Source organism: Anolis sagrei, chromosome 10, assembly GCF_037176765.1.
Source record: "Anolis sagrei isolate rAnoSag1 chromosome 10, rAnoSag1.mat, whole genome shotgun sequence".
NCBI classification, from domain to species: domain Eukaryota; kingdom Metazoa; phylum Chordata; class Lepidosauria; order Squamata; family Dactyloidae; genus Anolis; species Anolis sagrei.
The window spans coordinates 12,279,043-12,305,619 of record NC_090030.1 but is presented as its reverse complement, the minus strand read 5'-3'; the positions used below and the strand labels follow the sequence as shown (position 1 = coordinate 12,305,619).

General features: G+C 41.2%; 1 protein-coding gene across 1 annotated transcript; it reads left to right on the top strand.

Annotated features, from left to right (window-relative positions):
• The first annotated feature begins 10,783 nt into the window (after window positions 1–10,783).
• LOC132762997 (non-histone chromosomal protein HMG-14A) lies at window positions 10,784–26,188 on the top strand. The gene is made up of 6 exons (XM_067471541.1): window positions 10,784–11,144; window positions 17,760–17,789; window positions 18,773–18,802; window positions 20,904–20,954; window positions 22,983–23,126; window positions 25,856–26,188. The coding sequence occupies exons 1-6, from the start codon at window positions 11,130–11,132 to the stop codon at window positions 25,901–25,903; spliced, it is 318 nt and encodes a 105-aa protein (XP_067327642.1). The 5' UTR covers window positions 10,784–11,129; the 3' UTR covers window positions 25,904–26,188.
• The last annotated feature ends 389 nt before the right edge of the window (window positions 26,189–26,577 follow it).

Here is a 26,577-nt window from a genome sequence, read left to right as displayed (position 1 = left end):
TGGACTTGGGCCCCTTCTACACTGCCAGATAATCCAGGCTATCACAGCAGAAAATCCACATTATCTGCTTTGAACTGGATTATCTTAGTCTACACTGCCATATAATCCAATACAAAGGACATAATTTGGATTTTATATGGCTGTGCAGAAGGGGCCTTGGACAACACTCCCCATCATCCCCAGGCAGCACAGAAGAGGGTTGGCCTCCTATGCAGCCCTGCAGTGCCCCAATGGCTGTCCCTTTGCTGCCCCCAATGGACACATCGAGAGTTGCACCTCTTTAACAGTCTGCTCCTTATTTGAAGCCTTTGGCCCAGGACTCTGCGTCTCCAAGGCAAGGACCTTTACTGCCATCGAGTGGCCTTATCGGGAAAGAGCGTCCTTTGAGCCTTGGAGGGCCCTTTGTAAGCTATGGGCTTAGATGTAGGGGGCGCTGTTAGATCGATTCTAAAATCAATTCTGATTTTCACAGAAAAAAAATTCAAAACTTTTCGAAACTTTTCGAAACTTCCGAATCCTTCCGAATCCAAGACTTCCGAATCCTTTTGTTAATGGTTTGAAAGTGTTATTTCTTGACTCGTTGGGTGGTCTTTACTTTGAAAGTAGTTGTTTTATTACAGAAGCGGGAAAAGGCAAGGGGAGGAAATTCCTTCCTTCTCCGGTTTAAAACTGGCTTCTCTGGCTTGAGCCGAGGCCAGAAAATTCCTTCCTTCACTGGTTTAATACTGGATTCTCTGGCTTCAGCTGAAGCCAGGAAATTCCTTCCTTCTCTGGCTTTAAAACTGGCTTCTCTGGCTTGAGTCAAGGTCAGGAAATTCCTTCCTTCTCTGGTATAAAACTGGCTTCTCTGGCTTGAGCCGAGGCCAGGGACCAGAAGTGGGGAAAAGCAAGCAGAGGAAATACCTTCCTTCTCTGATTTAAAACTGGCTTCTCTGGCTTTAATACTTGCTTCTCTGGCTTGAGTCGAGGCCAGGAAATTCTTTCCTTCTCTAGTTTAAAACTGGCTTGTCTGGCTTGAGCCGAGGCCAGAAAATTCCTTCCTTCTCTGGTTTAAAACTGGCTTCTCTAGCTTTAAAACTGGCTTCTCTGGCTTGAGTCGAGGCCAGGAAATTACTTCCTTCTCTGGTTTAAAACTGGCTTCTCTGGCTTGAGCCGAGGCCAGGAAATCCCTTCCTTCTCTGGTTTAAAACTGGCTTCTCTGGCTTGAGCCGAGGCCAGGAAATTCCTTCTTTCACTGGTTTAAAACTGGCTTCTCTGGCTTGAGCCTAGGCCAGGAAATTCCTTCCTTCACTGGTTTAATACTGGCTTCTCTGGCTTGAGCCGAGGCCAGGAAAATCCTTCCTTCTCTGGTTTAAAACTGGCTTCTCTGGCTTGAGGTGAGGTCAGGAAATTCCTTCCTTCTCTGGTTTAAAACTGGCTTCTCTGGCTTGAGCCGAGGCCAGGAAATTCCTTCCTTCACTGGTTTAAAACTGGCTTCTCTGGCTTGAGCCGAGGCCAGGAAATCCCTTCCTTCTCTGGTTTAAAACTGGCTTCTCTGGCTTGAGCCGAGGCCAGGAAATTCCTTCCTTCACTGGTTTAAAACTGGCTTCTCTGGCTTGAGCCTAGGCCAGGAAATTCCTTCCTTCTCTGGTTTAAAACTGGCTTCTCTGGCTTGAGCCGAGGCCAGGAAATTCCTTCCTTCACTGGTTTAAAACTGGCTTCTCTGGCTTGAGCCGAGGCCAGGAAATCCCTTCCTTCTCTGGTTTAAAACTGGCTTCTCTGGCTTGAGCCGAGGCCAGGAAATTCCTTCCTTCACTGGTTTAAAACTGGCTTCTCTGGCTTGAGCCGAGGCCAGGAAAATCCTTCCTTCACTGGTTTAAAACTGGCTTCTCTGGCTTGAGGTGAGGTCAGGAAATTCCTTCCTTCTCCGGTTTAAAACTGGCTTCTCTGGCTTGAGCCGAGGCCAGTAAAATCCTTCCTTCACTGGTTTAAAACTGGCTTCTCTGGCTTGAGCCGAGGCCAGGAAAATCCTTCCTTCTCTGGTTTAAAACTGGCTTCTCTGGCTTGAGGTGAGGTCAGGAAATTCCTTCCTTCTCTGGTTTAAAACTGGCTTCTCTGGTATAAAACTGGCTTCTCTGGCTTGAGCTGAGGTCAGGAAATTCCTTCCTTCTCTGGTTTAAAACTGGCTTCTCTGGTATAAAACTGGCTTCTCTGGCTTGAGCTGAGGTCAGGAAATTCCTTCCTTCTCTGGTTTAAAACTGGCTTCTCTGGCTTTAAAACTGGCTTCCCTGGCTTGAGCCGAGGCCAGGAAATTCCTTCCTTCACTGGTTTAAAACTGAATTCTTTGGCTTGAGCTGAAGCCAGGAAATTCCTTCCTTCTCTGGTTTAAAACTGGCTTCTCTGGCTTGAGCCAAGGCCAGCGACCAGAGGAAGGGAAAAGCTGAATCATTTCCATAACAAAAATGGCAGAAAGAGCAAACCTTTTATAATATTAAGGAGCAACCATGGCCTTATTTTCCCACAGCTGGCCTTAATCCATGTATCTATATACACATAATTAAAGTGAAAATATGTATGTGTGTGGCTGGAGTGTACACTTACACAGACAAGCTCCTGCCTCTGCAAACTGCTATAGCTCCCACCACTTAGGAGACCCCAAAGGCCCTCCCTCCAATGGCATTGCATGTTATAGCGAATGCCGTAAACATGTCCAAGAGCCCTGCCAATGTCCTCCACCAACACCATATTGCCCACCACCCAAGTGAAGGCTTTCATACAGGGACGATTTCATCCTAGATTTTATGTTTTTCCTCCACCACAGACATCCCAGTGTTTCTGACTCTCTCCATTGGTGTGGAATTTGTATGACCCTGCCCACTGCCTCTCCTTTAACCCTTTCGTATTATTTTCTATGGCACACAGCAAAAAGAGGAATTGATCAGCAATTGAACATATGAGAGAGGTTTGAGGAGAATTCACCATGATTTATAGGAGTTGTAGGTACTGGGATGTATAGTTCACCTGTAATCTAAGAGCACTCTGAACTTCACCGATGATGGACCTGGAACTAACTTGGCACAGAGAACCCCCATTATCAACAAACAAACAAAAAATGCTGGAGGCCTCTGGAGGGATTTATAGGAGTTTTAGTTCCCCTGCATCCAGAGCGCACTATGAAACAAAGCAATGATGGAGCTGGACCAAACTTGGCATGCATAACCAATATGCCGAAATTTGAATACTGGTGGGTTTTGAGGGGAATTGGCCTGGACATTTTGGAGTTGTGGGTACTGGGATTTATAGTTCACTTGCAATCAATTAGCACTCTGAACTCCAACAAAGATGGCATTGGACCAAACTGGGCACACAGAGCCCCCATAACCAGCAAAAAATCCTGGAGGTCTTTGGGGAAAATTCACCTCGATTTGGGGGAGTTGTAGTTCACCTACATCCAGAGCGCACCGTGAAACCAAACACCGATGGATCTTGATCAAAAAGGCACACATACCTGATATGCCAAAGTTTGATTGCTGGAGGGGTTTGGGAGGAACAATATAACACTAATAATAATACAATATAATAATATAATAATTATATATTTTGTATTACATGCAATATTACTAATAATATTACAGTATAGTACAATATCAGATTATATAATTCTAATATTGTCCTAGGCTAGTAATATAATATATTGTATACACATATAATATTGATAATATTATAATGTAATACAATACAATACTAATGATAATATAATATAATAATTTTATATATCATATTACATGTAATATTACTAATAATATTGCAGTATAGTTGTATAGTACACAAATAGTAATATATAATACTAATATTATAGTATGCTAATAATTATAAGATACTATATACACATATAGTATTGATCATAATATTGTAATACAATATAATACTAATAATAATACAATATAATAATATAATAACTATATATTTTATATTACATGCAATATTAGTAATAATATTATAGTATAGTACAATATAGTAATATATAATACTAATATTGTGCTATGCTAATAATTATAATATATTGTATGTATATGTTTAGATATCAATATATTGATCGCAATATTGTAATACAATGTAAAACTAATAATAATACAATATAATAATATACTAACAATATATTTTATATTACATGCAATATTACTACTATTATGGTATAGTGGTATAGTATAATATAGTCATATATAATACTAATATTGCGCTGGCACGGCTGTGCCAGGAGATTTGAATTTCTTTATCTTGCACTGTTAGTTTGCATGAATCTATTGAAGCTATGCTTTTTTGCAATCAGGTGGCTTCCCCAGGTTGCAGTCATAGGGCCAACAACCTACAATCATCATTAGAGCCTTTAGATCTACCCCTTTCCCCAGGTTTTGGAGGAAAAGGGGGACTTTCAGTTCAGTCTCACAGTTTGGAGCCCTACAGAAGGACGTGTGGTCTTTTCTCTACCCCACCTGTAAAAAGCTTAGCTTCTTACAGCTTTGCCGCAGTCAAAGATATAGATCTACAGCTAGCTTTTGCTGGGAAAAAGGGAAAACCTCTACAGCTTTGCTGGGGAGTAAAGTTACAGTTCCACAGCTTTGCTAGAAAAATACAGCCAGCCTTTGCTGGGCAAAGAAATGGTTCCATAGCCTTCGTGGAGAAACTAAAAGAACACCAGCTTGACAGATCTGCAGCAACCATTACCTGGTAAGGGACCACTTGGGCTATCCATAATGCATCTTGAAGCCGGGAGTTGGGGCCTCACGCCAGCAGGGTTAAGAAAGTTTGCCCAAGGAGGGGTCGGAAGGTTTCCCTAAAGAAGATAGGAACAGTTTATCAAGCAGTTGCCTGTCCCTTGTCAGCAGACTGAGAAAGCTACCAGTTTTTCAAGATTATATGGCATTTTATTCATTTGTTCAAAGATTTAAGCCTCAATAAAGAACTTTGTTGGACTTACTTTGAGCCTCCACAGAAGTTTGTTTTGGGAAACTTATGGGACCCTTTAGCTGAGGCACCCCGGCATCCCATTGGGCATACAGAAAGCACGTCCTATAAACAGACATTGTCACAGGCCCAGCGTGCAACAGCACAACTATTGTGCTAAGCTAATAATATGTTGTATACATATATAATATTGATAATAATGTAATACAATATAATACTAATGATAATATAATAATTGTATATTTAATATTGCACGTAATAGTATCAATAATATCAATAATTCAAGGTGCTGGCGTTGGCCTTTAAAGCCCTAAACGGTTCTGGCCCAACATATCTATCCGAACGTATCTCGGCCTATCAGCCCACCAGGACCCTAAGATCTTCGGGGGAGGCCCTGCTCTCTATCCCGCCTGCTTCACAGGTGCGGCTGGCGGGGACGAGAGACAGGGCCTTTTCTGTGGTGGCCCCTCGGCTTTGGAATGCCCTCCCCATAGAGATAAGATCAGCCTCCTCGCTGATGGTGTTTCGAAAAAGGCTGAAGACATGGATGTTTGAACAAGCATTCGGCTAATCCGGTGCAATGAAATTGATGATCAAGGACTGGTAATCACAGACGATGAAATTGGATTATGATTTTAGTTAAGAGATGCATTGGTCTGTATTGGTGGCCCAATATTGTGTATTATGTATGTGTTTTTATGCTTTTTAAACTGAATATTGTTGATTATTGTAGTGTTGTAAACCGCGTTGAGTCGCCAATGTAGGCTGAGAAACGGCGGTATACAAGCGCAGTAATAAATAAATAAATAAATAAATAATATTGCAGTGTAGTGGTATAGTACAATATAGTAATATATAATACAAATATTGTGCTATGCTAATCATTATAATATATTGTATGTACATATAATATTTATTGTAATGTAATACAATATAATACAAACAATAATGTAATATAATAATTGTATATTTCATATCACATGTAATATTACTAATAATATTGCTGTATAGTGGTTTAGTACAATATAGTAATATATAATACTAATATTGTGCTGTGCTAATAATTATAATATATTGTATGTACATATAATATTTATTATAATGTAATACAATATAATACAAACGGTATTTATTTATCGAGTCATCAGCAACCAGTCAATTATATTACATTTCTAACAGAACAAAGCAAACAAACAGACAAAATACAAATATACAGAATACAAAATTTGTGAGTTTGGTAGTTGATTAGATGTCCTTTGACCAGTATCTGGCCACTTGGAGTGCCTCTGGTGTTGCTGCAAGAAGGTCCTCCATTGTGCATGTGGCAGGGCTCAGGTTGCATTGCAGCAGGTGATCAGTGGTTTGTTCTTCTCCACACTCGCATGTCGAGGATTCCACTTTGTGGCCCCATTTCTTGAGGTTGGCTCTGCATCTCGTGGTGCCAGAGCGCAGTCTGTTCAGCGCCTTCCAAGTCGCCCAGTCCTCTGTGTGCCCAGGGGGGAGTCTCTCATTTGGTATCAGCCACTGATTGAGGTTCTGGGTTTGAGCCTGCCACTTTTGGACTCTCGCTTGCTGAGGTGTTCCAGCGAGTGTCTCTGTAGATCTTAGAAAACTATGTCTAGATTTAAGTCGTTGACGTGCTGGCTGATACTCAAACAGGGGATGAGCTGGAGATGTCTCTGCCTTGGTCCTTTCACTATTGGCTGCTACTTCCCGGCGGATGTCAAGTGATGCAGTGCAATTTCTCCAGTGGTGTAGGGCGCAGACACCCCGTGAGAATGCGGCGTGTCTCATTAAGAGCCACATCCACTGTTTTAGTGTGGTGAGATGTGTTCCACACTGGGCATGCATACTCAGCAGCAGAGTAGCACAGCGCAAGGGCAGATGTCTTCACACAAACACACAAAACACACAAAACACACAAACACACAAAACAGCCCTTTTTCTATTCAAAGAAACACAGCTGAGAATTGCACATTTAGAATCAATTGGGGTAAACTGTGGAGGTGACGCAGACATTTGACCTGAACGAGATCTTGTTAACAGCTTGTTTATTTTAACTTCTTTTATTTTAAGCTCTCTTATACCGAGGGCTGTATGTTGTATGTATGACTATGTGTTAAATGTGTTATGTGTTAAATGTTTTGATACGGCTAATAGGCCAATCAATAAAACGTATCTATCTATTACTAATAATATTACTAATAATAATTACTAATAATATTACTAATAATAATTACTAATAATAACAATTACTAATAATATTATAGTATAGTACAATATAGTAAGATATAATACTAATATTATGCTATGCTAATAATACAATATATTGTATACACACATAATATTGATAATATTATAATGTGTTACAATCTAATGCTAATGATAATATAATAATTGTATATTTCATATTGCATGTAATATTACTAATATTGGTCACCTCTAGATTGGATTACTGCAATGCGCTCTACGTAGGGCTGCCCTTGAAAATGGCTCGGACATTCCAACGGGTCCAACAGACACTCCTTACAGAGAGAGGTCAACCCTCCTGTTTAAGGAGCTCCACTGGCTGCCGTTTATTTTCCGAGCCCAATTTAGGGTGCAGGTGCTTACCTACAAAGCCCTGAACGGTTTGGGACCCTCCTACCTGCGTGACCACATCTCCGTCTACGAACCCACACGCTCACTCCGGTCATCTGGGGAGGCCCTGCTCGTGATCCCGCCTGCGTCGCAAGCACGTTTGGTGGGGACACGATACAGGGCCTTTTCTGTGGTGGCCCCCCAACTCTGGAACACCCTCCCCAAAGATCTTAGACAGGCCCCTACACTGGCAGTCTTCAGAAAGAACATTGGAACAGTCAGATGTGCCTTCCCAGATTAGGAAATCTCCAATACCAAGTCCCAGAAGCACTTTATTAGAACTAAGATTGCTGCACACCGCACACTGCACTTGCCCTATAAGCCTTATATTCCACCTGTCACATCAGCTCTTTTAATCCTGTATCCATTACTCTGGCCAGGCCCAGTTTTATTGTGTCTTAGTGTATTGTTTATTGCTTGTTGTTTATACTGCTTTAATTGTTTTTAATTTGCCTTAGGTTATGTATTGTTATATTGTGTGTTGAGGCTTCGGCCTATGTAAGCCGCATCGAGTCCTTTGGGAGATGCTAGCAGGGTACAAATAAAGTTTTATAATAATAATAATATCTGTCCGAACGGATCTCCCTCTACGTCCCACCTCGGAGTCTTAAGATCTTCTGGGGAGGCCCTGCTCTCGACCCCGCCTCTATCACAAGTGAGATTGGCGGGGATGAGGAGCAGGGCCTTCTTGGTGGTGGCCCCTCACCTGTGGAATTCACTCCCTGGGGAAATTAGATCAGCGACACCCCTCCTTTCCTTTAGGAAAAAGTTGAAAACATGGATTTGGGACCAGGCATTTGGACAATCTGGCAGATAAAGAAAGGACTTTGATGATGGACAGGAATTTACTAAGTGGAATATATAATATACTAATCTATATATATAAATTTGTTAGGGGCATCCAACGAGGAAACAAAACTCAAAAACCCCCCAACGAAACTTAACCAAAATTCCCATGCCCATAACACAACCCACAAGGTACAAACATATCTACTCAAAATGAAAAACAACACAACAACACACTCACAAAACGGCAAAACAACAGAACTCAAAAATCCCCCAACGAAACTTAACCAAAATTCCCATGCCCATAACACAACCCACAAGGTACAAACATATCTACTCAAAATGAAAAACAACACAACAACACACTCACAAAACGGCAAAACAACAGAACTCAAAAATCCCCCAACGAAACTTAACCAAAATTCCCATGCCCATAACACAACCCACAAGGTACAAACATATCTACTCAAAATGAAAAACAAGACAACAACACACTCACAAAACGGCAAAAGAATAAAACTAAAAAAAAAACCCAACGAAACTTAACCAAAATTCCCATGCCCATAACACAACCCACAAGGTACAAACGTATCTACTCAAAATGAAAAACAACACAACAACACACTCACAAAACGGCAAAACAACTGAGCATGCACATTGGCGCCCAGCCGCAAGTTCCCTGGCGCGCGCACATGCCCTTCCGGCCAACGTTCCCTCTGCGGAAACCATGCCCACTCCAAGCCCCGCCGCGCCGCTTCCCGCACACACACACACCCCTGCCGCACACACACACACAACCCCACACTCCATCACTCTCCCCGCCGCCGCACACACACACGCAACCCCACTCCCCCCGCCGCCGCACACACACACGCAACCCCACTCCCCCGCCGCCGCACACACACACGCAACCCCACACTCCATCACTTCCCCCGCTGCCACACGCACACACGCAACCCCACTCCCCCCGCCGCCGCACACACACACGCAACCCCACGCTCCATCACTCCCCCCGCCGCCGCACGCACACACGCAACCCCACTCCCCCCGCCGCCGCACACACACACGCAACCCCACGCTCCATCACTCCCCTGCCCCAATCTTACCTCCTTTTACTTCACGCCACCTCCAAACCCCACCCCGCCCCTTCCCGCCCTGTCAAAATCTAGGAAAGACAGGAAGGAAGGAAAGAAGGAAGAAAGAGAAAGGGAGGTAAAGAAAAAGGGGGAAGGAAGGAAAGTTAGAGAAAGAAGGAAGAAGAAAAGGAAAGAAAAGGAAAAATGGAAGGAAAGAAAAGAGAGACAGCAGAAAAGAAAGAAAAAGGGGGAAGGAAGGAAAGAGATAGAGAAAGAAGAGGAGAAGGAAAGATGGGAGGGAAGGAGGGAAGGAAGGAAGGAAGGAAGGAGGGAAAGAAGGAGAGAAAGAGGGAAGATTGGCCACAGCAACACGTGGCGGGTAAAGGTTGTTATTTCAATTATTATTATTATTATTATGCTATTGTTCCTCTGAGACCCTTTTAGGGGGAATGGGAGAGGTGTCAGGTCCCAGAGGCAATGCATTGCATTATTGTTATTGTTATGATGGTGGTAAAATAAAAGGAAATAAAAAGTGAAAGAAGGAAGCAAACAGGGAGGGAAGAAAGGCAAAGGAAGAAAGGGGGAGGGAATGAAGGAAAGAGAGAAGGATGAAACCAAGTAGTGAAAGAAGGAAAGAAAGAAAGAGGTAGAGAAGGAAGAAAGGAGAGAAAGGGGGAGGAAAAGGGGGAAGGAATAGGTAGGGACCTCTCTTTCATAATAGTCCAGATATCTACCTCAACTTTGATAAGTTTTACTATAGGCCACAGCAACGCGTGGCAGGGCACAGCTAGTATAATATAATATATAATATAATATACTAATATTGTGCTATGCTAATAATTATAATATATTGTATGTACATATAACTTGTAAGCCGCTCTGAGTCCCCTTTGGGGTGAGAAGGGCGGCATATAAATGTCATAAACAAATAAATAATAAATACTGAAAATATACAGCCTTGCAAAAGAGAAAACACGAGTGGGAGGGGCTAAAAAGGCGGAGCGGAGACGGTATTCTGGAACGTCTTCTACGCAAACGGCGTACGCAAACGGCGCAAGGGTCGAGCGAGCGCGCGCCTGCCTCTTCTCTCTCTCTCTCGCGCCAATACGCGCCAGCCTCTTCCTCGCGCTAAGAGCTCCTGGCCCCGCCTCTCTCCGGGGCCGTCCAATCAGCGCCTTTCCCCGCACTTGCCTTCGCCTCCCATTGGCCGAGCCGCGCGTCGCTCTCACCCTCCGGACTCCTTTTCCCGCTCCCCATTCATGCAGTTTGGTTGAGTGTTGGTGTATTTTTTACTGTTTTGCAATAAAAGAATTAGAAGGGGGAATTCGTGGATGTTATATATATATATCTATATTTTTAGAAAGCAAAACATTTTTTTCTATTTTTATTTTTGAGCCAAACAAAAAGAAAAACAAAACAAAACTGCAAATTGCTGGGGATTGATTTGCACCGCTGCAATTGATTGAAACTCTTGGAACAGTTGGGGGCCAAAGGAGAGGAGCCAATTCGGATTTTTTTTTGGGTATTGTTGTTGTTTCTCTTTCAAGCAAAACTTGGCAAAGGATTGCAATTCTTGATTTTGTTATAATTATTGTTATTTTTGCAAGGAAAGAATAATTGGCACCTATTTTTATTTCATTTTAATTTTTTGCAAAGGAATCAACTCTTTCCCCAGGTCTCACTATGCCCAAGAGAAAGGTAAGTGCAAAAAAAGGAACCCAAAAAATGCAGCCATGGCGGAAGGGCAAAGAAAAGGGGAAGGAGGGGGAGCTTGGAAGCAATGGAGGGGGAAAGGCCTGCTGTGCGCATGCGCGGAGGGCTCTGTTTGTGTGTAGCTGGAGAAAGGGAGGAAAGGGGGGGGGGAGGCTTTGCATATATTTCTCTTTCCAATCTCTCTGTGCAATGTTTTCCCAGAGATCAAGCAAAGCCAAAGAGGCGGAAGGATATTAATAATAATTAATCATAATTAATAATAGCCTTCTTCCCTTCCTGGTGCTTGCAATGGAAGAGGGAAGTCAAGCCAGCCATGGCAGCCAGCTTTGCAAAAATAAATAAATATTGCATTGCTAGGTTGGCCCTTTGCATTGCTTTGGAGGCCCATAAAGGGCTTGGCTTCCCTGGGAATGAAAGGGAAAGGGGATTCCTGCCCTTCTCAAGGGTCTCCCCCATGCTTTTCCCTCTTTGCCTTTGTTCTTTTCCCCCCTCCTCCTCCTCCTCGTCAGAGCAGATGGTTGTGCAACCAGGAGGAGGAGGAAGAGCAACATGGCCTTCTCTGGAAAGAAAGGGTGGAGGGACATGGAGAAAGATAGAGAGAGAGATTGGCTGTGTATATTGTATGCATGTGTATATTGTATGCATGTGTATATGCAGCACAACAGTAGGGATAGATGCCTCTTCTGTGCAGGATGGTCAGGAAATCCTTGCCAAATCTCCTGTATGGTGTGTGTGTTTATACACACACACACATATATATGTATATATGTATACAGAAAGAAGAGACTAATCCCTTGCCAAATCTTCTGTATTTTGTGTATGTAAGTATGTGTATATACATATATACACACAGAGAGAGAAGAAACTGTAACCCCTTGCCAAATCTTCTGCATTTTGTGTATCTAAGTATGTGTATATATAGAGAGAGAAGAAACTGTAACCCCTTGCCAAATCTTCTGTATTTGTGTATGTGTGTGTATACACACATACACACAAGACACTGTAACTGTGTATGTATGTATGTATCTATCTATCTATCTATATATATATACACACACAGAAGAGACTGTAACCTCTTGCAAAACTTTTGTATTTTGTGTGTGTAAGTATGTGAATATATACACACATACACACACGCACAAGGCACTGTAACCCCTTGCAAAATCTTCTGTATTTTGTGTATGTATGTGTGTGTGTATATATATATATACACACACAAGACACTGTAACCCCTTGCCAAATCTTCAGTATTTTGTGTATGTGTTTGTATATACATATATATACACACACACAGAGAAGAAACTGCCAAATTTTCTGTATTTTGTGTATGTAAGTATGTGTATGTATATACACACACACAAGACACTGTAACCCCTTGCCAAATCTTCTGTATTTTGTGTATGTATCTATTTATATCTATATATACACACACACACACACAGAAGAGACTGTAACCACTTGCCAAAGCTTTTGTATTTTGCATGTGTATGTATGTATGTATGTGTGTATATATACACACATGCACAAGACACTGTAACCCCTATGCCAAAGCTTCTGTATTTTGTGTGTGTAAGTATGTATGTGTGTATATATATATATATATATATATATACATATACACACACACACAAAACACTATAACCCCTTGCCAAATCTTCTGTATTTTGTGTATGTATGTACATATGTATGTATGTGTGTATATATACATACACACACAGAAGAGACTGTAACCCCTTGCCAAAGGTTCTGTATTTTGTGTATGTAAGTATGTGTGTATATATACTCACATATACACACAAGACACTGTAACCCCTTGCCAAATCTTCTGTTTTTTGTGTATGTATGTATGTGTTTATATATACATACATACACACACAGAAGAGATTGTAACCCCTTGCCAAATCTTCAGTATTTTGTGTATGTAAGTATGTGTATGTATACATACATACACACACAGAAGAGACTGTAACCCCTCGCCAAATCTTTTGTATGTCGTGTATGTGTATATATCATACACAGAAGAGACTGTAACACCTTGCCAAATCTCATTTGTGGTTTGTGAATATATATATACACACACAGAGAGAGAAGAGACCATAACCCCTTGCCAAATCTCATATATAGTCTGTATGGATGTGTATATACATAAATACAGAGAGAAGAGACTGTAATCCCTTGCCAAATCTCATGTATAATGTGTGTGTGTGTATATATATATATACACACACACACACACACATACATACACACACATTCCTACACAGAAGATAATGTAACCCCTTGCCAAATTTCATATTCTGCATGTACACAGAGAGAAACAGTACGCATGCATGTGTGTGTGTGTGTGTATATATATATATAACCATTTATCATGTATGATGTGTATGAGCATATATACACCCAGAGAGTTTATATAATAATAATAATAATAATAATTTAATATCTCACCCACCTCTCTTCGTGGCTCGAGGCGGGTTACACATAAGCATTGTAAAAAATTCTATATGTATTTCTATGAAAGATATATATGAAAATGTATTTCTATCAAAGAACACATACTAAAATATGCAGAATAGAGATTAAACACAAGGCGGGAGTTTAAAATCCATGTTTAAAACCAGCTGGGTAGGCCTGCCAGAAAAGAGAGGTATTTTTTTGGTTTTTAAATTCCAAAGGCCGATCTAGGTATATACCTGCTTTACAGAATGGTCAGAAAAGCCAAATCTCATGTATTCTATGTATATATGCACAGAGAGTCAGTGTGTGTGTGTGTGTGTGTGTGTGTATATTTGTGTATGTGTGCATGCTTGTATATATGGATCAATTGGATGGTCAGAAAAGCCCTTACCAGATCTGATATATATTGTGAATGTGTATATACACACAGAGACAGTATCTATCTATCTATCTATCTATCTATCTATCTATCTATCTAAGTGGTCAGAAAACCCGTTTTTCCAAATTTGATGTATTGTGTGTATATATACACAATGCATATCTAAGTCATTTATTCAGCAGGAAGGTCTGGAAATCCCTTCTCAAGCACACATATCTAAAGAGAGAGACAAGCACATATACATATAGAGAGACATAAACACACACAGAGAGAGATATAAACACACACACAAATATAAACAGACACATGTAGACATATACACACGTATATAAAGAGAGACATAAACACATACACACAGATATAAACATACACATATGTAGACATATACACACATATATAGAGAGAGACATACAAATGCACGCATGCACAGGCATACAAACACACATATTTAAATACAGATACAAATACACACCGAGATTATAATTCTTTGCAGGTTTTCCCCAAAGAAACATATTTGCCCTTAACGGATTATAATTTGTGAATGTGTATCTGTATTTCACAAATTATAAATTGTGTCCAATATATATCACTTTCCCTTCCAAAGAAGTGTATTTCCCCCTAACAGAATTAATTTTGGGTTGGCTTTTTCTTTGCAACCCTCCTTCCATGTATATATACCCGTAACAGTTTGCAATAATAGATTTTATTTTTATTCTGGGGCAATCTGTTTGAACACTAGAGCGTGCAATTGTAGAGCAGGGAGGTTTATGGCTGCTCTGCTCCAAAGGCATGCAGCAAAGGTTTTGAACCCCAGGTATAAAACAATTGGGGGGGGGGGTGCAGCTTGGATCTGGTGAATCTTAGGACATTGGTTTTTCCATAGGAATGTCTTTTGCAGACTGCTGTGGAAGGGAGCATGCCTCTGAGGAGGGAAAGGAGCACATGGATGCACCAGAGGCTTTTGTTTGTGTCCAAAAGGCCTTCTCGGAGTCCCGGCCTTGCCATGCCCTTGCCGAAGGGCCCACAACGACCTTGGGGCTGGGAGTTTGGCGGGAAGCGGCCTCCTTTGAAGAGAAGCCAGGCGGCGTCTGGAACGTTGTGACGTCAGGCCAACAGAAAAACCCAGGCCTGGGTCCCAGGGCATGACGGGCCTCGTAGTTTGCAAACATGCTCAGAGTCTGCAAACATGCTCGTCTTAGTGAAAGCAACCCTTTTCTGTTTTATCCATGGCTTTTGCAGAAGGAAGTAAACAATGCAAGAAGTACTTTTCTTGGCTTGCTTACAAAGACAAATAAATGCCTGCAAAGGTCATGTCTAGACTTAGAATCTGAGCAGGGTCAGTGCTGGCTAGGAATTGGATGGGATCCCAGGCCACATCTCATGTATTTGATGTATATGCACAGAGAGACAGTTTGTGTTTGTGTTTAGGTATATATGGATCAACTAGATGGTCAGAAAAGCCGTTTCCAGATCTCATATATGTTGTGAATGTGTATATATACACAGAGAAACAGTATATATATTGAAATGTTTGAAAACCCCTTGCCAAATCTGATGTATATGCACTAAGTCGTTTATTCAGCAAGAAGGTAGGGTAATTCCTTGTCAAACATACAAATATACATTCTTGGGTTGTTTGCAAGGAGGAATGAATGCCTGCAAAGGTCATGCCTGGCTTCGGAAGCTGAGCAAAGTCAGTGCTGGTTAGGAATTGGATGGGATCCCAGGACTGGCAAGCCCACTTTCCAAGAAAACCCTCGGATCACCATCAGACAACACAGAGAAGAGGGAATTTCAGCAAGTGTTGCTTGTTACCTGGTTGAGAAATAAACACTTTCCTCTGGAGGCCCTGGAGCACTCTCTAGGGCTGGATCTGCACTACAAAATAATGCAATTTGAATGGCATTAATATTATTATTATTAAAATTGGATTGTATAAGTAGAGTATAACTGTCACCATAATAATTATTGTGTTTTCGAAACTTTTCATGGCTGGAATTACTAGGTTGCTGTGAGTTTTCCGGGCTGTATGGCCATGTTCCAGAAGCATTATCTCCTGATGTTTTGCCCACATTTATGACCGGCATCCTCAGAGGTTGTTTCCAGCAGACAGGAAAAAATCAGGTTCGGCTAACACCTCCCAACAAATGATTTCCCCACGCAGGAAGCAGCCAGGCTTTGAAGCTGCAAGGCCATTCAGTGCTAATCAAGCTGGCCAATTGCAACATTCACACTTGCCTTCTATTATTATTATTATTATTAAACTTTATTTGTACCCCGCTAGCATCTCCCGAAGGACTCGATGTGGCTTACAAAGGCCAAGGCCTCAACACAACAACAACAAACAATAACAATACGATGCAAAGCAAATTAAAAACATAAGCAATAACACAACTAAACATTACACTATTACGCAATAAAACCAGGGCCGGGCCAATGATGGGTACAGGTTAAAAAGTGCTAGGTGTGAGGTGGTATGTTGGAATTCTGGGCAAGTGCAATGTGCAGAGAGTCTTAAGCTCTAATAAAGTGCTTCTGGGACGTAGTGCTGGAGGTTATCCTATTCTGGAAAGGCACATCGGAATAACCAGGTCTTCAAGTTCTTCCTAAAGACTGCCAGCGTGAGGATGCCTGCCGTAGATGTGGACGAAACATCAGGAAAGAATGCTTCTGGAACATGGCCAGACAGCCCAGAAAACTCACAGCAACTTTGGATATGTTTGCTTTTAATAAAAAATAGAAGTTAAAGTGGTCCAGTAATTATGTGTTCTCAAATAATATGCTGTGTCCAGGTTTATACATTCCACAGATATAGAAACCCCACTTGCCTAGTTTCCAACAGACCTCACCACCTTTGAGGATGCCTGCCATAGATGTGGGCAAAACATCAGGCATGATATGGTCAGTGTATAGTGCAGTGCAATGCAATGCAGTTTCACCCTGGCAATGCTATCCATACGTGGGACTGCAGGAATACAGAACCCCTTATTGGTTTGTTGGTTTTTCAAAATACATATTTCTGTCCCAGGTTTTCTCTCCCCAAGGAAACTCATGTCAGAGCAACAGTCCATTATATTACATTTCTAACAGAACAAAGCAAACAAACAGACAAATACAAAACTTGTGAGTTTGGTACTTGGTTAAATGTCCTTTGACCAGTATCTGGCCACTTGGAGTGCTTCTGGTGTTGCTGCAAGAAGGTCCTCCATTGTGCATGTGGCTGGGCTCAGGTTGCATCACAGCAGGTGGTCAGTGGTTTGCTCTTCTCCACACGCCCATGTCGATTCCATTTTGTGGCCCCATTTCTGAAGGTTGGCTCTGCATCTCGTGGTGCCAGAGCGCAGTCTGTTCAGCGCCTTCCAAGTCGCCCAGTCCTCTGTGTGCCCAGGGGGGAGTCTCATTTGGTATCAGCCATTGGTTGAGGTGCTGGGTTTGAGCCTGCCACTTTTGGACTCTTGCTTGCTGAGGTGTTCCAGTGAGTGTCTCTGTAGATCTTAGAAAACTATTTCTAGATTTAAGTCGTTGACGTGCTGGCTGATACCCAAACGGGATGAGCTGGAGATGACTCTGCCTTGGTCCTTTCACTATTGGCTGCTACTTCCTGGCTGATGTCAGGTGGAAAATACATAGTTTAAATCTATAACAACATTCTGGAGTGATGCAATTATGCTGAATACAGACCCCAGTTGAAGATGGCATTATATGGTTGCTACTTTGGAAGTTCATGCTCAATGTTTGCTTTTTCTCCCTCTTTTAAAAACTAGGCTGCAGCTGAAGGCGAGGTAAAGGAGGAGGTAGGTTTATTTATACCATTATTATTGTTGTTGTTGTTGTTTTAGTATTTGTTTCTTTCCCATAGGTTTTTATGTCTATTCCTGATGTTTTATAGGACTCTGATTAATATCTTGGCATGTTGTCATCTTTTCTTTTTAAACCACAATATGACCTGATCTAATAAATATTTAGAAATAAATCTCAGAGCTCATTTTAGACTGGATCTACACTGCCATATAATGTGGTTTATCTGCTTTGAACTGGATTATATGGCAGGGTAAACTCATAATCCAGTTTAGAGCAGATAACCTGGGATCAGATACTGAGATATCCCCTGTTCCCCAAAAAATAAGACATCCCCTGAAAATAAGACCTAGTAGAGGTTTTGCTGAATTGCTAAACATAAGGCCTCCCCCAAAAGTAAGACCTAGCAAAGCTTTGTGTTTATAAATATCGGGATCGGTAAATGTGCCATATTTATTTACGTAATTATTTATTTACTGTATTTGTATACCGCTTTTCTCAGCCTATCGGCGACCCAAGGCAGTTTCCAACAAAACAGTATACATAGTATCATAAAACAATTAAAAACATTACCATTACATAGACTATGTAATTGTTGTACATGGAAATAATGGTAGTAGCAAGAATTTCTTGATCGATTCAGTTTGTCTGGTTATGCTTGTTTGTGATGACAACTACTGTACAGTATATAATAAACGTTCATTTTGTTTAACAATAAATGTGAATTCTTCTTCACGGAGAAATAAGATATCCCCTGAAAATAAGACCTAGCACATCTTTGGGAGCAAAAGTTAATATAAGACACTGTCTTATTTTCAGGGAAACAGAGCATGGCAGTGTCGATCCATCCTTACCATGATACTAAATGTGCAATGAGTGGCAACATTCATTTTATATTGTTGCAGACAACTCTGAATGTTGTGTTTTAAGGGAGCTGTGTTACAATTTTATTGATTTGTTGCTGTTGTTGTTGTTTCAGCCAAAGAGACGATCAGCCAGACTATCTGCTGTGAGTAACTCTTGTTTCTTTTATCCCTTGCTATGCTCCCAGTATATCCAGACTAATTATGACTTCAGAAAAGACAAACTATTCAATCTGCTACATTCTGTATTTTTTTCATACAAAATATCACAGTTATTTATTTTGTGTCAAAGGCATTGCATAAATAAGTAAGTATAAAACTAATAAAATAAAGGGAGCACAAGCAGCGAAATAATTTTAGACCAAAAACAGACAACAGCAACCACATTGTCTGTAGCTTCAAACAGTTCTTCCTCTGTGCATGAGGCAGGGCATGGTGGGCAAGCATACAGATGCGGAGTTTTTTGTTCTGCTCCATAGTTGCACAAGGTGGAGGATTCTTCTAGGTCATGCCATTTTGCCAGGTTGTCTTTTGATCTGCCCACAAGTCATTACAACATCTGTTATAGAACTCCAGTATGCTGATAACAATGTCATCTGTGCGCATTCAGAAGAAGACCTACAAGCCATTCTAAACAACTTCGCAGAAGCATACGAGAAGCTCGGCCTGTCATGGAACATCGAGAAAACCAAAGTGCTCTTCCAGCAGTCACCAGCCAATCCCTCTCCAATGCCAGAGATACAGCTTAATGGTGTAACATTAGAAAATGTTGACCATTTCCGCTACCTTGGCAGCCACCTCTCCACCAAAGTCAATATCGACACCGAAATACAACACTACCTGAGCTCTGTGAGTGCAGCATTTTCCGAATGAAGCAGAGAGTGTTTGAGGACCGGGACATCCATAAGGATACCAAGGGGCTTGTTTATAAAGCTATTGTCCACCCAATCCTGCTATATGCCTGCGAAACGTGGACTGTCTACAGATGTCACATGCAACTCCTAGAACGATCCATCAGCGCTGCCTCCAGAAAATCTTGCAAATCTCTTGGGAACACAAATGTCATCGTGCTGGAAGAAGCAAAGACCACCACCATTGAAGCAATGGTCCTCCGCCATCAACTCCTCTGGAGCAGCCACGTTGTCCGGATGCCCGACCACCGTCTCCCAAAGCAGTTGCTCTACTCTGAACTCAAGAACGGAAAACGGAATGTTGGTGGGCAGGAAAAGAGATTGAAAGATGGGCTCAAAGCCAATCTTTAAAATTGTGGCGTAGACATTGAGAACTGGGAAGCCCTGGCCCTTGAGCTCTCCAGTTGGAGGTCAGCTGTTACCAGCAGTGCTGCAGAATTTCAAGAGGCATGAATGGAGGGCGAAAGAGAGAAATGTGCCAAGAGGAAGGCGTGTCATTGGTTTCCACCTGGAAACCACCTGGAAACCAATGCCCTCACTGCGGGAGAAAATGCAGATCAAGAATAGGGCTCCATAGTCACCTCCGGACCCACCCTGGAGGATTATCCTACTCAGATAATGAGGGATCGCCTAAGACTGTCAGAGGAAGAGAGTGTGAAAATGTACATGCAATGATTGGTATGGTAGTATCTGGCCTTGGAAGACTTAAATAGTCATAGCATTTTTCAAATTGGGGTCCAGAACCAAACTGTCAGCTATAAAAGTAGTATACGTTTTGTATAATTATGATCAAGGACCCAGGGACAACCTCTGGTAATTATAATCTGTACCAAATAAAAGTTTCAGGATTATTTAGGAGGAAATCCCATACAAAGTGCATTACAATAAGTCAGCTTACATGCAACTACAACAAAACTGGATGGGACCAGGTCAGAGTTAGATAACTTTGAGCTGACGCATCATAAATAGTTGTGCATTCTTAGTATAACAAAAAATGCATTCTTAGCGTTACATAATCTATACTTTTATTAAGAAGTAAACACTATACACCAAATGAAGCTTTGACCAAAAAAAAATGTAATCCCAAGCTTTGTGTTAATGATACACACCTTTTATTTTATTTTTTTGGACCTTTGAAAGACGTCATGCAAGACCCACTACTGACTTCTATCACTCTACTATGTATTTCGAGTCAATGTTGTTACCATACATGTTTTGGAAAAAGAAAAAGAGAGCGAACCATAGGTTTCTGAGTCTGATTATAGCAACCCAGAGAGCTCAAGCACCTATGTTTCTTGGGTGGCGTTTGTTAAACATCCAAATGCTTTCTTTGCAGAAACCTGCTCCGCCGAAGCCAGAGCCAAAACCCAAAAAGGCAGCACCGAAGGTAAACAAAGGAGTGTAATATTAGTGCAGGTTCAAAGTACCGTAGATATGTTTCTTTTGTTAACAGTAATGTTCAAATCAGCTCAACATTGGAGCTGTTATCTTAGTTAAAATGTGTATTTAGGGTGGTGCTTAACCATCTATAAAACCTTTGTTTAACATAAGAGCTGATTTTTTTTTTGTGTCAGGAGCAAACCAAAACAGTTGTATTGTATTAAAAGAACAGACAAACAAACAAACAAAACACAAAATTTGCAGACTTGGTATTCTATTAAATGTCCTTTGACCAGTATCTGGCCACTTGGAGTGCCTCTAGTGTTGCTGCAAGAAGGTTCTCCATTGTGCATGTGGCAGGGCTCAGGTTGCATCACAGCAGGTGGTCAGTGCTTTGCTCTTCTCCACTCTCACATGTCGTGGATTCCACTTTGTGGCCCCATTTCTTAAGGTTGGCTCTGCATCTCGTGGTGCCAGAGTGCAGTCTGTTCAGCCCCTTCCAAGACGCCCAGTCTTCTGTGTGCCCAGGAGGGAGTCTCTCATTTGGTATCAGCCATTGGTTGAGGTTCTGGGTTTGAGCCTGCCACTTTTGGCCTTTGGCTTGCTGGGGTGTTCCAGCGAGTGTCTCTGTAGATCTTGATTTAAGCCATTGATGTGCTGGCTGATACCAAAACAAGGGATGAGCTGGAGATGTCACTGCCTTGGTCCTTTCACTATTGGCTGCTACTTCCCGGCGGATGTCAGGTGGTGCAATACCCAAAAAAGTGTAATTTCTCCAGTGGTGTAGAGTGCAGAAACCACGTGATAATGCAGCATGTCTCATTAAGAGCCACATCTACTGTTTTAGTGTGGTGAGATGTGTTCCACACTGGGCATGTGTACTCAGCAGCAGAGTAGCATAGTGCAAGGGCAGATGTCTTCACTGTGTCTGGTTGTGATCCCCAGGTTGTGCCAGTCAGTTTTCGTATATTATTTCTAGCGCCCACTTTTTGCTTGATATACAGGCAGTGCTTCTTGTAGGTCAGAGCACGGTCCAGAGTGACTCCCAGGTATTTGGGTGTGCTGTAATGCTCCAGTGGGATTCCTTCCCAGGTAATCCCCAGAGCTCGGGATGCTTGTCTGTTCTTAAGATGGAAAGCACATATCTATGTTTTAGATGGGTTAGGAATCAGCTGGTTTTGCCTGTAATAGGCTGATGAAAACGGTTTTCATGCTGTGTGTGACCCCCAAAGCCAGGATTTAATGACAGATTGCTAAAACCATTATAAAATTGGCTTGTTTTGACTAAATTAAACTAGAAGTTACATTAGTTGAATCACCAAAATGTGTATATATGTTGGAAATCGCAACCTTCTCAAGCCTTCACTTGTTGTTTGTTGTGTATATACTTTAGATTCCTTACTGTATTGTATGGGTTTGTATTGTATGCAGTTTTCCTTAACTCTTTGCTGTGGGGAATCTGAGCTGTTAGGTTCAAAATAACCCTCATTTGGGGGCAATTCCACCATAAATATCACAGTAAACTTCATAACCAGCAGAAACTTACATGTGACGAACTAGGATAGCCTTCTATATCTTAGGATGGGTCAGGATTGCAGATTCAGAACTTTAGGTTCAAAATTATTATAGTGAAGTAAAAGAAATACATTTTTGATAGAAAAGGTTTTGGAGCTAAATAAATTACTAAGTCTTATCTTCTAAAGAAGGTAAAAAGTAAAAAGATCCATGCAGCTACATTTTGCCTAGAGAGAGGCAAAATGCATCCTTTCTGGAAGGAAGAAAAGGCAGAAGAGACTGGAAAATGGTGGAGAGACTACATGGTCAATCCAGGCCTTAAACGGCTGAGGGGGGAAAGGAAAGGGCGCGAAGCTGTTAGGAATGATGGGAGTTGAAGTCCAAAACACCTGAAGGGCCCAAGGTGGCTCATGCCTGCTCTATAATATGTTTTCATTTGGGATCTTTGATTAGATAATAGGATTAACAAGCCAAAGCAAACTGTCCCTGTCTCTTCTTTGAATGCAAATCCTCTTAACAGAAAGAAAAAGGAGCAAATGATAAGAAAGAGGACAAAAAGGTAGCAGCGAAAGGGAAGAAGGGGGCCAAAGGAAAAGAGGAAACTAAGCAAGAGGACGCTAAAGAAGAAAACCACTCTGAGAATGGAGATACCAAAACCAACGAGGTACTGTATCCCCTGTTGTCCTAATAATTTGTAACGTGGTCATCTTGGAAATTTGGATAAGACATTTCATTTTCAATAATTATTTGTGATCGTCCCTGTGACTTGATACGAACTATTTTTCCTACTTAATGGAATTATGGTGATGGGAAATAAATAATGCTTCATTGAGGATATTTTCTTTAGGAGGCTTGGATACTTCTCTTTCCTAAGCCCACAATTTTGTCCTTTTCCCATTATTTTTATTTTAATTTAATTTTAATTTTATTTAATTTAATTTTATTGGTGTCAGGAGTGATTTGAGAAGCTGCAAGTCGCTTCTGGTGTGAGAGAATTGACTATCTGCAAGGACATTGCCCAGGGGACACCCAGATATTTTGATTTTTGCCATCTTTGGGATAGGCTTCCCTCATGTCCACGCATGGGGAGCTGGAGATGACAGAGGGAGCTTATCCACGCTCTCCCTGGATTCAAACCCCCAATCTGTCAGTCTTCAGTCCTGATGGCACAAGGGTTTAACCCATTGCGCCACCGGGGGCTCTTCCCATTAAATGACACAAAACATTCTATATCTTTAGCCTTGATTTACTCAGTTTGCCACAGATCCCGTTCATTTCATAGCATCATAGAATCATAGTGTTGGAAGAGACCTCATGGGCCATCCAGTCCAACCTCTTTCTGCCAAGAAGCAGAAAAATCACATTCAAAGCACCCCGACAGATAGCCATCCAGCCTCTGCTTAAAAGCCTCCAAAGAAGGAGCCTCCACCACACTCCGGGGCAGAAGTTCCACTCTCACAGTCAGGAAGTTCTTCCTTATGTTCAGGTGGAATCTCATTTCCTGTAGTTTGAAGCCATGATTTCATTCCTTCAGTCTTTGAAGCTCAACCTTGTGTCAGCTCATGAATTCCCGTCAAGCGATTTGCCTGACAAATAAAATTTTATTCAAATGTACCACACCCTAGTAAAGCAGCTCCAATGGTTGCCAATAAGTTTCCAGTCCCAATTCAAAGTGCAGGTCATGACCTACAAAGTCCTAAACAGTTTGTGTCCTGCCACATCTCCCCCTATGAACTGGGCTCTAAGATCCACCGGGGAGGCCCTCCTCTCGCTCCCACCACCATCACAAGCATGGTTGGTGGGGACGAGGGAGAAGGCTTTCTTGGTGGTGGCCCTCCAACTTTGGAACACCCTCCCAAGGGAGATTAGGCAAGCCCCCACATTGTCCTCCTTTCGCAGGGATTTGAAAATCTGGACATTTCAGTTTGCATTTGAGAACACCTAGTCCCTAGTTATAAATGCCCAGTCCCTAGGTTGCCTGGTAATATTTTGTTCTGTGCATTTTATCCAATAACCCAGCCCTATGGTACGCAGTTTGCGCTATCCCATGCCCGGCCCTTTTTATAACCTGGTCACGCCCATTGTATTACTGGTTATTGGTTTTTGTTGAGCACTATTTTGATTGAGTTTCAAAACTGCAGTTTTATATTCTTCTCTTTTATTTGTGTTTTATCTGGATTGTTCTAATTTATTGTACACTTTATTTTAATTGTGTTTTTGCCTCAAAGGATTGTTTTGCATTTATGTCTTGTGGGCATTTTGTCCCATATGTAAGCCGCCATGAGTCCCTTCGGGGAGATGGTGGTGGGGTATAAGAACTATGGATTTTCTGGGCTGTATGGCCTTGTTCCAGAAGCATTTCCTCCTAATGTCCAGGGTGGGAGAAAGAACTCTTATTTATTTATTTATGACATTTATATGCCGCCCTTCTCACCCCAAAGGGGACTCAGAGTGGCTTACAAGATATACAATACAATATATTAAATTATTAGCATAGTACAATAACAGTATTATATATTACTATATTGTGCTACACCATTACATTGTAATATTATTAGTAATATTACATGTAATATAAATATCTATAATTATAATATTGTATTATTAGTAGTAGTATTATATTGTATTACATTATAATATTATATATATATATATATATTGTCTGTTTGAGTCAGGTGTAAATGTTGCAATTTGCCACCTTGATTAGCATTAGACTTGCAGCTTCGAGGTCTGGCTGCTTATTGCCTGGGGAAATCCTTTGTTGGGAGGTGATTAGCTGGCCCTGATTGTTTCCTCTCAGAAATTCCCCTGTTTTTGAGTGTTGTTCTTTCTTTACTGCTATAATATTTAAGGGTTTTTTTACTGCTGATAGCCAGGTTTTGTTTATTTTCATGGTTTCCTTTTGTTTTTGTTATTTTTATTTTCTGTTGAAAATCTGCAAGGCCATTAAATGCTAATCAAGGTGGCCAATTGCAACATTCACACTTGACAGGAAACAATCAGGGCCAGCGAACACCTCCCAACAAAGGATTCCCCCAAGCAGGACGCAGCCAGGCTTTGAAACTGCAAGGCCATTCAGTGCTAACCAAGATGGCCAAATGCAACATTCACACTTGCCTCCAACAGACAAGAGTTCTGTCTCCCACCCTTTCTCCACATATTAACCCCACTTGCCTAGTTTCCAACAGACCTCACAAACTCTGAGGATGCCTGCCATAGATGAGGGGGGAAACATCAGGAGAGAATGCTTCTGGAACATAGCCAGACAGCCCAGAAAACTCACAGCAACTTTGGATATGTTTGCTTTTAATAAAAATAGAAGTTTTTCCCCTCTGTAAAATGGGATATTTCCCTTGTGTAACAATATAATTACTATTTTTGTAAATGCTGCAGGCGCCAGCCGACGAAGTAACTGATGACAAGGAAGCCAAGTCCGAGTAACCAGCTTAGCTCTCTACATTTCCATCGTTTGGTATCCGTACCTCCATACTGTATTGTTAAGAGAGGAATATTTTTATCAACTATTTTATAAATGCAGGTTTTTTTAGCATGAATTTAATTCTGGAACATCTTCATCTCGGCGACTTGGGACTTGAACCAACACAAGCAAATCATTGTTTTTAAAAATTTTCTGTGATTGTCATAGTTTGTATGGTACCTGGAAAGAATCAGTGGTGGTAGCTATTGACTTCTGTCAGTATATAATCCCTTTTGTGTGTAAGTCATACAGGCTGCAGATTGTACTTTTCACCCTTGTTCTGTGTTGTACGTTTTTCTTAACGTGGGGAGGTCTCAAAATAACAAAAAAAATTAATAATAATCACACACACAAAATAATTGCGTCAGACATTCCGGTGGTTCTGTGGGTTGCTTTTATAACGAAGGTGAGATATTTTCTTGAGAAAAAAAAAAACTTAGAAGCTGGAAATCTTGTTGTATCCCAAATGTAGTTTTATTTTGTCACATTTTGGAGAATAATAATAATAAAAATAAAAAAGTGTAATCGTGTTTTTAAATGAAATACAAAAAAAATCTTTTAAAAAAAAGAGAGACGGGCAAGTTAATGGAATATACCCACTGTTAGGAATTTTGCTGGATTTATCTTAATAAAAAAA

What these genes read in the sequence shown, in the direction of transcription:
- LOC132762997 (XM_067471541.1), top strand. An exon ending in GATCAGCCAGACTATCTGCT is followed by an intron (nt 18,803 to 20,903) that starts GTGAGTAACTCT and finishes CTTTCTTTGCAG; the next exon opens with AAACCTGCTCCGCCGAAGCC. An exon ending in GAGATACCAAAACCAACGAG is followed by an intron (nt 23,127 to 25,855) that starts GTACTGTATCCC and finishes TAAATGCTGCAG; the next exon opens with GCGCCAGCCGACGAAGTAAC.